General features: G+C 41.8%; 1 protein-coding gene across 1 annotated transcript in view; it reads left to right on the top strand.

Annotated features, from left to right (window-relative positions):
• nsmaf (neutral sphingomyelinase (N-SMase) activation associated factor) overlaps window positions 1-13,327 on the top strand; it is a 59,782-nt gene that overhangs the window by 35,748 nt on the left and 10,707 nt on the right. Inside the window, exons 21-28 of the mRNA XM_080752183.1 lie at window positions 885-1,054; window positions 1,948-2,059; window positions 3,827-3,885; window positions 5,806-5,873; window positions 5,970-6,037; window positions 8,183-8,306; window positions 11,014-11,088; window positions 12,884-13,034. Coding sequence (XP_080608309.1) covers window positions 885-1,054; window positions 1,948-2,059; window positions 3,827-3,885; window positions 5,806-5,873; window positions 5,970-6,037; window positions 8,183-8,306; window positions 11,014-11,088; window positions 12,884-13,034 — 827 coding nt within the window. The remainder of the gene's footprint in view (window positions 1-884; window positions 1,055-1,947; window positions 2,060-3,826; window positions 3,886-5,805; window positions 5,874-5,969; window positions 6,038-8,182; window positions 8,307-11,013; window positions 11,089-12,883; window positions 13,035-13,327) is intronic.

Genomic DNA, 13,327 nt, shown 5'->3' with positions numbered 1-13,327 from the left:
ACCCCTGGTGGTCCCCGGCGGACCTAGGGGTGGGCGATATGGTGATAAATATCGTTGAGACGATACAATCTCTCCTCAATATGCCTTTTCAGAGATATCATTGCGACCGCCAGGTCGCGAGTTACTATGAAAACCTCCACCGGCTGTCTTTGCACACACACTCCTTGGCTGGCAAACCACAACCTCCGCCCCTGATTTCTCACATGCCCCTCTTCTAGCGCCACCATGAGGTTGCCGACCTGACGGTCGCTTATCCTCCGATTAGGGAGTCTTACTGGTATATATCGTGAATCGTGATACAATGAGGGAGCCTTATAACAAATCCTGTTAATTGTTAAAACCGAGATTCATTGCAAAATGTAATTTAAACCTGCATTTTGTCTAAATCAGTACTTCTCAAACTTTAAAATGTCAAGGTCTCCCCTTAACTCTGACAGCATACAAATGAAACCAAATGGACCCGTAAGGGTCCATTTGGTTTCATTTGTATACTCTCAGAGTTACATACTTGTAAGGGTCAATTTAGACCTCCCAAAAGGAGCCCAGAGAGTCCCTGGACCCCACTTTGAGGACCACTGGTCTAAATGGTCTGTTACTACTTTTTCTTTTAGTTTTTGTTACCTTGTTCTGTAGTGATTGTACTGTTAAGTAACTTGAAAAATAACCATAAAAACCAACATGAAGAATCGTGATAAGATCGTGTATCGTGATACCGCTTGGGAAAATATCATATCATATTTTTTCCATATCGCCCATCCCTAGGCGGACCCCACTTTGAGAACCAATGATTTTCGGCATTAACCATTCCATGTTGATGTCGTAAATGTTTCCATGTTTTTTATTTTTCATTCTTCTTCTTCTTCTTCTTCTTCTTATCTGAAAAGCATTGAGGATCCTGAGCAGAGGATCGGCATGCTCACCCAGATCCTGGAGTTTGGCCAGACCCCTACGCAGCTTTTTACCAGCCCTCACCCTCAGAGGATCACCCCCAGGTTCCACCACATGACCAAGAGCCCCAGCGTGGACAGGCCAGCCACTGAGCTCTCTGCAGCAGGTAACCCTGCACACTCACACAACTCAATATACTCCAGTCTTATTGTAGCGGCGTAAATGGCATTCTTCTTGAGGTGTTTCAGTATGGGTTTACCTTAAAAGTCTCCTCATAGCACTTAATATTTTAACTGATATTTAACTGACTCCAGGCATTTTTTACATGCTTAAGCCAGGGGTTTTCAAAGTGACGGGGCACCCTGGGGTGCCGCGATGGCAGTCCAGGGGTGCCGCGAGATCATTTGATAATATTTGGAATTTGTTTGGACATTTGAAAAAATATAATTTAGTATAATTTTAAACTTGAAGTACAAAGTTATTTTCAGTCAGTTCTAACCAAAATGCCTAATATCTCAACGTTTTCCTCGCAACATAATCACTAAAATATCGTCACTGTCGGGCAGAAACCTTGTATCTCCAAGTTTCAAATGTGTACGTCTTTTGCCCTGCTTCATCATACAAGACCGTCGCACAAAACTAGTGAAAACAGCCGATCTACAAGCACACAACGCCTCGCGATGCGAGGCGTTGTGTGCTTGTAGATCTGCTGTTTTCACATTTTATAGATGATAAATACAAAACGAACGGTTTTGGACATAGGCCTACAAGGTTTCCACCCGACAACGACGATATGCTATAAATATAAGGTGCTGGGAGTGAAAATTATAATGTAGGGGTGCCTCGGATTAAAAAAATATTTATGGGGTGCGCTGAGACAAAAAAGTTTGGGAACACCTGGCTTAAGCATTTAGATCTCACGGCTATTCAATACAGTAGACCAGTGACCTTTTGTTCCATTGGTTGTACACAATGGCAGGGGCAAGGACCACTGTACATACAGTATGGTACAAAAAAACTGTCATATTCAATAGTTGTTTTATTTTTATTTTTGGGTAGTCTCCATAAGTGAGGGCTCCTCCTTTGAAGATTTGACTGAAGAGAGCAGAAAACTGGCCTGGGCAAACATGGAGAATCTGAAAGTCATCAACAGCCACAAAATACACAAAGAGTAAGTAAGGAGTTTATGGAGGTTTTTTATTTTATTGATAATATAACATTCATATAAAAAGAATATATTCGCTAAAGCAATGTCATGTTTATTTTTTTTCTTTATTTGGCCGCGGACCCCCATCTGAAAATGTTTTGTGCCAGGGACCCCCAGAAGAGAATTTGTGTTAAAAAATGCTATATTATTCAAAATCGTTCAAATACTTAAGATATTCTTTTTCAAAAATAGCTTGTAGATTATCTGCTATTTTTGAGAACCACTGAAATAATTAGGTGTCTATGTATATTATAGCTGCAGTGGGAAAGGTTCCCAACACACGTCTATCCATTTTGTTTGAGTGCCTGTCTTGGTGCATAGGAGTATTACACCAGTGGTTCTCAACCTGTGGGTCGACCCCCCAAATTATTTTGGGGGGTCCTCAGATGATGAACTTAACTCATTGATTGCCAAGGCCTGAGTTTCCCGAGTTATTACAGTAGTCCCAGGCTGCCACAGCCCGAGTTTCCCGAGTTGGCAGCCATTTTGGAAAAAGAAAATATATTTTTTTTTTATAAAAAAAAAAATCCAAAAATGCCTAAAATGTATTAGGCATGATCGCAATCGCGAAATTGCATGTTTAGCCCCATAACAAACACATCTTTCAAAATGGCAAAATGTTTGTTTTGTCTGACTTTGAAGGCTTCTATCTCATGCCTTCTATCTCATGAATGCCTGAACGGATTTCCAAGCGGATTTTTTTTGTTTGAAAGCTGTTCACGATCCGTGCACTAAAAATGTATCCGTGCACTAGAAATTTAGGAACGTGGCATCCTGGTACTTGGCGGCCATCTTGAAAGGGGCAATCAATGAGTTAATGTGCAACATTGTTTTCTCACTTAACAGTAAACAAACCAACATAAAGTTTAAGTGTATAGAGGGTATCTGCCCATTTCTAAAATGACAATTTAAGGACTTTTTAACTGTTCTGCCGCCGTTGACAGTCCTCACCGTCATTGAAAGGGTTAATACCATGGCGCCGTTGACGGTGAGGACTGTGAATCTTACTGTATATACAGTAAAGATATTATTACTTACTTAATGTCGCTCCGGTCCCGCTCGCATCGGTAATGTCGGCGATTTGTTTACAACGCACGTTGGGCGTGCACGCGAAGTGAAGCTCCTCAATGTTAAGTCAATGGAGAGGCCCATAAAGAAACTTCATTTAAACAAAATAGCCATTTTGAGACATTTTGCAGCAGATCTAAATGTAAACAAGGCAGGGCGCAGCCATCTTCGTCTTCTTGTCCCACACTGTCATGTGACTAGATGACGTAATCGTTGCCGTCAAGTGATAATCCAAAAAAACAAAAACAACCCCCTTCCAGCCCTTCAAAATAATAGCGGCGGCCTATGGAGGAAACCGCGTGGCACCGAGGCACCAAGCAACCTTCAGATTAAGAGGCACTAATTGTGTTAATACCTCTAAAATGGCAAAATAAACATTGGCCAAATTGTCAAATCTTAGACGCAGAAATTGTGATAATAGCAGATCTACAATACATGCTCACAACGCCTTGCAACACATGTAGATCTGCTATTTTCACAATAGAACCGTGTTGTACAAAATGTAATGCCTCAACTCTTAGTGCTCGTAGGGTGAGGGGGCCCCCAGTTAAAATATGATTATTATGGGGGTCGCGGCCTGAAAAGGTTGAGAACCACTGTATTACACAACCTATTTAGTTACTAAAGGACTACTCACTGAATCATTTGATGTCGTCTCCACAGGGTTGTCACGGGCATCGCGGTGTCTCAGGATGGATCAGCCATCTTCTCTACCTCACAAGGTCTGGAAAATATTGTTTGATGCTTTACTCTTTCATCACGGTATATGTGAATCACGAGTACATGGTGGGGGATTTGAAGATAAAATGAATTAAAATCCTCTCACATACGGCATGTGGCGCACTACACATAAAACACCCAGATTATGTCAAGAAAGACTGCCTAATTTTTACTCTAAAGGGGGACACACACCGGCTGCGGACGCCGCGTATTTTCAATGAACCTACCCACACCGGCGGCGTCAGACACGAGCAGGCGCATGTTCACGCCTCGCCCGCTGCTCCGATACTCCACGCTTCCTTTTTCCAGGCGTTGCCACGTTGGTGCAAAATGTCTGCGCGTCGTCCAGAGCCGGTGTGTGTTCACCATCTATTACTGTTTACACCAGGGGTGGGCAACTTTGATGATGGCGAGGGCCACTATATTTCCACCTTCACTCCAGAGGGCCACATTGCATATTGCTACGTCCTACTTTGTCATTCTAGTATCTCATACAAAAGAAGCAAAAATAGCAGATCTACAATCTCAAAACGCATTGCGCTGCGATGCGTTTTGAGCTTGTAGATCGGCTATTTTTGCTTCTTTTGAATTGAAATTCTTTTTTTTTTTTTTTACATTTTGATTGAATTTCAAACACATTTGGTTACATACTCATGTTAACTTTATGAACCTAAATACAAAAACATTGTACATAAAAAAAAAACATTTTATGACTACTATAATACTAGTCATTAACTCATTTAGTGCCACCCCTTTCACCACTAGAGGGCGCCCAGTGGCCATAGAAAATCCCATAGAGATATGCTGGTATATGCAGAAGCCCTGCAGCCATGACTTGCCTGAACACTTTCCTTTGTGCATGTACAGGAAGAGGATGAAGTTAGCTTGAAGTTAGCTATTGGCTACCAAGCATTTTAGAAGCCTTATTTTCGTCAACTTAGCCATGATTAAACCTTGCACACCTCATGCATGGGAAAAAAACAGAGAAGAATGAGCTCTAAAAAATCCAATGCAATCCTGGATTGCATTGGAGTGGATTTGTGCAGTTTGTTCACAGCTTTCAAACAAAAAAATCCGATTGGAAATCCGTTCAGGCATTCTTGAGATAATCGCCATTATGTTTTACATGTTATGTAAACAAACATGGCTGCCCTGTATGTTAGATGGGGTTGTATGGGGGTGGAACATGCAAAATCGCGATTGAAATCATGTTCACTAGATTTGATGGGGTCCAAAAAAAAAAAAAATCGAAAAATTTTTTTTCAATTTTTTTTTTTTTTTTTTTTTTATATCCCGAACTAGTTCGGGATAGGCACTCTGGGATGCGATAATATATCCTGAACTAATTCGGGATAGGCACTCAATGAGTTAAGCTACTAATATAGACTGATGGAATTAATTCCAAACATAACCTGCTTTAATTCCTTCAGTCTATATAGTAGTCAGTAAAGTAGTATTAAAATGTCTTTTTTTATGTCCAATGTATTTGTATTTAAGTTCATAAAGTTAACATCAGTATATAACTAAATGTGTTTGAAATTAAATCAAAATGTTACATTTCAGGATTCCAATTAATAAATAACAAAAAAAGTAATCAGTATCCCAATTCAAAAGAAGCAAACATAGCCGATCTACAAGCTCAAAACGCATCGCAGCGCGATGCGTTTTGAGCTTGTAGATCTGCTATTTTTGCTTCTTTTGTATGAGATACTAGAATGATGGTCTTCTGGAGTGAAGGTGGAAATATAGTGGCCCTCACCATCATCAAAGTTGCCCACCCCTGGTCTAAACAGTAGTGTCTCTGTGGGGGGGGGCTTGTGGGGAAACGATGAGAATCAGTTCTTGAGTGGGTTTGGGGTTTCTTCCTCTTTAATCGGAGCAACATTGAATGATCTTATTCTTTACATCATTGTCCTTTCCAGATTCAACGCTCAAAATGTTTTCCAAAGACTTAAATGATTTCCAGAGAAGCATGTCTTTCTCCAACATGGTACGCAGCAGTGTTTGTTACTACTCTTGAGTGTGTGTGTGTCTCTCTCTCTCTCTCTCTCTCAGTATGATTAATGAGACTTGACCATTCTTTCAGGCGTTATCATCGTGTTTGATGCTTCCTGATGATAAAACAGTGGTGTGCTCTTCATGGGACAACAATGTGTAAGTGCTTTACACACACTTTGTGTTACACTTGAAAAATAGCAGATCTACAAGCTCGCAGCGTGGCACCGAGACGAGTGCCGCGCTGCGAGCTTGTAGATCTGCTATTTTTGAAAAATTTGAATTTTGACCCGATTCTATAAGTGTCTTTTGAATCCTTCTAAGATTTTTTGAAACACCTATTTTTCTATGTCAGCAATCTGGCCAGCCATCGTCAAAGAAAAGGTCCTTTTCACTTAACTGGAGCTCAGTTAGTCTGTTCTTTAGAGACTACTATGTCGGTGGTGCTCAAACCTTTTCATGTGAAGGACCCCCAAAATGATATGTATTTGGCCACGGACCCCCATCTCAAAATATTTAGTTCCAGGGACCACCCAGTTACAAACGTTTGCTTTGAAAATACATATATTCAAAGATTTGCACACATTTTCACGGCTTTTTCTGTGAGCTTGTATATCTGCTATTTCTCACTGGTTAAAGCATTCAATAATTCTAGGCCTAAATGGGTTAATGCCATTTACATAATTGCGACCGTCAGGTCGCACTTACTATCAAAACCTCCTCCGGCTGTCTGTCCGTCTGTCACACGTCACACTTTTGCCTTGCTCATATCTCCGCAACCGTTGCCCCGATCCATGCCAAATTTTGCACACAGACTCCTTGCCTGCCAAACCACAACCTCCCATCAATTCTCACATGGCCCTCTTCTAGCGCCACCATGAGGCCGATTCTTGCAAAACACATTTTTGGACACTGCTCCTACAATTTTTGCCCTAAAATCACGCAAATCGGTACACAGTATGTCGACACTCATCTCATCAACATGGATCTGTCCCATTTAGCGCCACCTTCAGGCCGATTTTTTAAACCACATTTTTGGACACTACTCCTACAGATTTGCCCCTAAAATCACGCAAATCGCTACACAGTATGTCTACACTCATGTCATCAACATGGATCTGTCCCATATAGCGCCACCGTCAGGCCGACTTTTTCAAACACATTTTTGGACACTGCTCCTACAAATTTTGCCCTAAAATCACGCAAATAGGTACATACTTGCTCTACACTCATGTTATCAACATGGATCTGTCCCATTTAGCGCCACCTTCAGGCAGATTTTTTCAAACACATTTTTGGACACTGCTCCTACAGATTTTGCCCTCAAATCACGCAAATCGGTACACATTTTGGCCTAAAATCACGCTGCATCTCTTGATTAGGGAGTCTTACTGGTATTATGAAGTAGGAGATAACAAGAAGATAAAATAAAATGTCACGTGTGAGGGACTCTGTTGCATTTTAACAATGTTGCTGCCATTTTAAACATAGCTGTAGTAAGCAGCTGCCAAATTGTCCTTACCTTTTAACGTGGGCACGTGCACGCATAGTGCATGATCTGTGCGCGACTCATGTAGTAGACCGGTAGACAAGATGACAGCTTTCGAATAAAAAAAAAAGGAATAGACAAATCCGTTGCCAGGCTGTTACCCCTGCTGTATCCGCCGGTGTTACATAAGAAAACATTGGAAACGGCCAGTTGTGCGCTATGGTAACACGTGGACACGTTCGCGCACATAGCAGACGATATGTGCGCGGATCATATGCCAGGCGGGCACAATAATCAAACAGCTATCAAATAAAAAAAAAACGCGTGAAAAAAGACGATGAAATGACCGTGCTGCTCCTTCCTCTGTTTACATTGTAAACAGATGGGACGGAAGCTACGATTGGGCCTTGGACAGGATACGGAAACCTAGATCCGGTCAGAACCGGAAATACGGCAGGATACAGTTAGGAGGCGGGCCTAAGACTCCGAAACGGCTATATACAGCGATCATACTTTTAATTGTTTCATAATGATTAAAGCTAATAAAATTTCCGGGAGATTTTAGCGTTGGCAAATCAAAAATAGCCAACGCAATACGATATTTTTGAACATGTTTTTGAATCTAGAAAATGTTCATTCAAATCTTCTCTTCTGGTGGTCGTTGGCATGAAACATTTTCAAATGGGGGGGGGGTCCGTGGCCAAATAAATATAATTTGGAGGATTTTGAGAACGGCTGGTTTAGAAGGCGTTTGTAGGATCTGCCTCAGGTCTTAAACTGGTTCATCGTGACCTTGTGTTCCCTCTGCGGTGCAGGTACTTCTACTCAGTGCCGTACGGCAGGAGACAGGACACTCTGATGGGACACGATGACGCTGTGAGCCAGATGTGCTGGCATGATGAGCGGCTGTACACCGCCTCCTGGGACTCCACGGTCAAGGTAAAGGCAACAACACACCACTACACTACAGTATATTTGTCTGTTTGCCTTGTAATTGTAGCTGTTCAGCTATAAGGATGTTGGCCATTTAAAGGACAACTTTAGTTTTTTACAACAAGGGTTCATATTTTAGATTGTAATTAAAGAATATAAAAGATGAGTGTTAAAATTATTTCATTTACTTCATTCTATTGTTTTAGAGATTCTTATTTCAGTGGTTATGGGCATGCGTACAAGTGGCTAAATATGTCATTTTACACAGAATAAGCCCATTCCCAAGATACAACGCAACCTTTCATGGTTGGATGTGACTTATGGGGCTAGAAGTGTTACAGTAAATAGCAATAAAGAAACTGCTGGCGTATCTATACTATAATTTTGCGAATGTCTGAGTGTCTGAGTGTCTGTCACAGCGTTTCTCCTCAGTGGCTGGAGCAATTGATCTGAAATCGCATCACCATAAGCATATGAACACACCTGACATAACTGTGAAGCCCGTTTGTCACTTTCACAAATCGTATGCTGTATATTAGCATTTTTATGGTGTATCTACTATCTATTCTGCATCTAGCATGAGGCACATCTATTCTGCATCTAGCTTGAGGCAAAATGTTTAACCAGCTCTGTGTGTGTGTGTGTGTGTGTGTGTGTGTGTGTGTGCGTGCAGGCAGGCGGGTGTGTGTGCAGGCGGGTGGGCGGGCAGGCTGGGGGGGGGGGGAACAGTATCTCTGTAGCCATTAAACGAAACGGGTTTCTTACATTGATGCTCCTACATCATGCAAGCACCAGTTAAAGTTACTTTCCATCCCTCATATACTGTGTGCACAGTGCACATCCCATAACCCACACACTGCACATCATTTTGGAGCTCATATCTTTGAACAGGTAAGGGCTAGTTGTGTCTAAAAAGACATATTTAGCCACTTGTACGCATGCCCCCATGCGTACGCATGCCCCACATTTTAGCACGGTAAACGCGATAAAACAATAGAACAAAGCAAATGAAAACATTTTAACACTCACTTTTTATTTTCTCTAATTACAATCTAAAATATGAACCCTTGTTGTAAAAAAACAAAGTTGTTCTTTAAGCCCTATGTCGTCTAAAGCCTCGACCAGAGTCGGGTCCGCGGTGGAAGGCTATCCACCGCGGTGTAGTCTTTTTGAGTCATAAAACTACAACGTTAACGCTCAAAAAGACTACACCGCACTACACCGCGGTGGATAGCCTTCCACCGCGGACCCGACTCTGGTCGAGGCTTCAGTCAGGTGGAAACATCATATTTCCACTGTTGCTTTTCAGTATTCAAATGAAAAAAATGGCAAAAGTTGTAAATCGAAACGCTGTTACTTTTGCCATTCTTTTATTTGAAATCCTGAAAAGTAACTTTTTTGGACTTTATATGTTTTGGACCAGTGTTGATTTCGTCGACTAAAACTATGATGTTTGTCGACTGCGTTTTTTTCACTGACGAAAACTAAATAAAAATTAAGCTGTGATGACTAAGACTAAATATATTGACAATTTTGACAACAAAATAAAAACTAGATGTTCGGGAGGGACTAGTGGAGAAGAGTAATTTTATGTTTGGTTGCTCTCAGGTGTTGCGTGCTGAAAATAGCAGTTCTACAAGCTCACAACGCGTCGCAGCAACCAAATGTAAAATCAGTGCCAAAATACTTTTCAGTTGCTAAATCAACTGTAGATTTAGTCGACTAAAATTAGACTAAAAATAAAACTTTTCAGGTGACTAAATTATGACTAAAACTAAATTACATTTTATTCAAAAGACTATGACTAAAACCAGTAAGACTCACTAATCGGGAGATAAGCGACCGTCAGGTCACAGCGTGATTTTATGGCAAAATGTGTAGGAGCAGTGTCCAAAAATGTGTTTGAAAAAGTCAGCCTGATGGTGGGGCTATATGGGACAGATCTATGTTGATGAGATGAGTGTAGACATAATGTGCACCGATTTGCGTGATTTTAGTGCAAAATCTGTAGGAGCAGTGTCCAAAAATATGTTTGAAAAAATCGGCCTGATGGGGGCGCTATATTGGACAGATCCATGTTGATGACATGAGTGTAGACATACTGTGTAGCGATTTGCGTGATTTTAGGGCCAAATGTGTAGGAGTAGTGTCCAGAAAAGTGTTTAGCAAGAATTCGGCCTCAAGGTGGCGCTAAAGGGGACAGATCGATGTAGAAGAGATGAGTGTAGACATACTGTGTACCGATTTGCGTGATTTTAGGGCAAAAATTGTAGGAGGAGTGTCCAAAAATGTGTTTAGCAAGAATGGGCCTCATAGTGGCGCTAGAAGAGGGGCATGTGAGAATTGATGGGTGTAGTAGTAGTTTGGCAGGCAAGGAGTGTGTGTGCAAAATTTGGCATGGATCAGGGCAACGGTTGCGGAGATATGAGCAAGGCAAAAGTGTGACGTGTGACGGACGGACTGACGGACGGACAGCCGGTGGAGGTTTTGGTAGTAAATGCGACCTGACGGTCGCAACTAAATCAAAATTTGTCATGTCAAAAACAACACTGTTTTGTGACAGAGACGTTATTTTCTAAGGTTACTACAGTATATTAGCGTCTGTGATGCTACATTAATGTCCCTAAAAATCCCTTCTCGTTTGTCCAGATTTGATTGTTTTATTGAGATATGATTTTTGCTTTTATAATAATCAGTTTGTTTCATGTCAAAGGTTTGGCAACGTGACGTCTCAAGCAGCAAGAAGTCTCAGTTCGAGTTGCTGGCCGAGTTTGAACATGATGCTGGGGTGAGTGCAACAAGTGTTGTTTTTCATTGAAACTTTGAAAACGTACATAGAGTCAGGTCCCATATACATTACTAACCAGTAAGACTCCCTAATCGGGAGATAAGCGACCGTAGGTCACTTATCTCCACAAATAGGGCAAAAATGTGTTTTCCCAAAATCTTCCTGATCCATGTTGATGACATGAGTGTAGACATACTGTGTAGTGATTTTCGTGATTTTAGGGCACAATCTGTAGGAGCAGTGTCCAAAAATGTGTTTTTAAAAATCGGCCTGAAGGTGGCGCTATATGGGACAGATTCATGTTGATGGGATGAGTGTAGACATACTGTGTAGCAATTTGCGTGATTTTAGGGCCAAAACTGTAGGAGCAGTGGCCAAAAATGTGTTTTAAAAATCGGCCTGAAGGTGGCGCTAGAAGAAGGCCATGTGAGAAATGAGGGGTGGGGTCTCCGCGTTGCCTTGGCGGACGAATAGGTACCGGCCCCGGCTCTCCCGGGCGCTCCTAGCCCGAGTTACGGCATTTTATGTGAGCTGCAGTGGAGGGGGTCCTCCACTGGGGGCGTCACCACTTTTGCATCCGTTCTGGAGCACCAGGAGTGGGTGGTCCCCAGGAATTCCCCGTGAGCAGCCCCGTTGGGGTGGTCATTTGGTCATTTTTGCACATTTGGTCATTTTTTACACCTGGGGGTCCCCCAGGGACCTGGGGGTCCCTGAAGCTCCGGGGGTCCTTGGAGGTTGTAGTTTGGCAGGTAAGGAGTGTGTGTGCAAAATGTGGCATGGATGGGGGCAACGGTTGTGGAGATATGAGCAGGGCAAAAGTGTGACGTGTGACTCACTCACTCACTCACTCAGGGACGGACAGCCGGTGGAGGTTTTGGTAGTAAATGCGACCTATGGTCGCAATAACACGAACATAACCTAAGGGACTGTAGAATGTTAGTTATTGTAAATAAGGGCTGTAAAATGATTTTCTTTTTTTAAAGAAATACTAATTGATTGCATGAATTGCTGTCACTATTACAATTAATAGAATATTCACATTTAAGAACCAAACTACCACCAAATGATTAAGGTACACAACACAAAAGAAGTATATCCAGGGCCTTAGTGTTGTCAGGAGAAGAACACATTTTACCAAACATTTTGACCCATTTAGGCTTGAACACATTATTACGCAATATTTTATGCTTTAAATATTAAAAAATAGCAGATATACAAGCTCACAGCGCGGCACCGAGTGCCGCGCGGCGAGCTTGTAGATCTGCTATTTTTGAAAAATCTTGAAAATGTGTGCAAATCTTTGAATATTTTCACCTGATTCTATAAGTGTCTTCTAAATCCTTCTAAGGTTTTTTTTTTTTTTTTTTAACTATGTTTCTGTCAGTGGTTCTCAAAATGTTTCATGCCAAGGACCCCCAAAACTACATGTATTTGGTCACGGACCCCCATCTCAAAATATGTTGTTCCAGGGACCCCCCCCCCATCTCAAAATATTGTATCAGGGACCCCCCAGAAGCAAATATTTGAGTTACAAATGTTCACTTTCAAAAAGATATTCAAAGACTTGCCAAAAAAAAAAGACATATATATCACGTTTTTTCAAAAATAGCAGATCTACAAGCTCGCAGCGCGGCACTCGGTGCCGTGCTGTGAGCTTGTATATCTGCTATTTTTCACTGGTTAAAGCATTCAATAATTCTAGGCCTGAGTGGGTTAAGGCGGTCCAAAAATCTCGGTTAGGGTACAACAAATAATAAAAATGTTTTTTTTTGGTTCACTGGTCTTGTGTTTTTAGGTGAACACCATTGGTCTGAATCCAGCAGGCACTCTACTGGTGTCGGGATGTAAAGATGGGACGGCCACCGTCTGGGACAGCGGTACCGTCTCCCCTCTACACCAGGTCCAGTGCCACTCTGGGACCATCCACCACATCTCTTTTAGTCCAGGTATCTGTGCTCAAACACCCAACATGTGACTCTCTATTCTGGTGCAATGGCTTAGTGAAATTACCGTTACGGAGCGGATAAAAGCGCAGAACATTTTTTTAGGCTTCTTTAGGACCTAACGATGGATTTTAGAAGGGTAAACATCATGGATTTTTGATGTGTACCCATATAATATCCATATCAAGTTGGGCTCCCATAGACTTTCTATACAGGAGGAAAATACCCAGAAAGAAAATCTGCTTTAAGTAGGATGTGAGGGGTCTAACTAGGGGTTTGTCATGATTCTGAATCCA

This window comes from Nannobrachium achirus, assembly GCF_963921795.1.
Source record: "Nannobrachium achirus genome assembly, chromosome: 21".
NCBI classification, from domain to species: Eukaryota; Metazoa; Chordata; class Actinopteri; order Myctophiformes; family Myctophidae; genus Nannobrachium; species Nannobrachium achirus.
The sequence above is the reverse complement of the archived record's forward strand: the minus strand, read 5'-3'. Positions and strand labels throughout refer to the sequence as shown.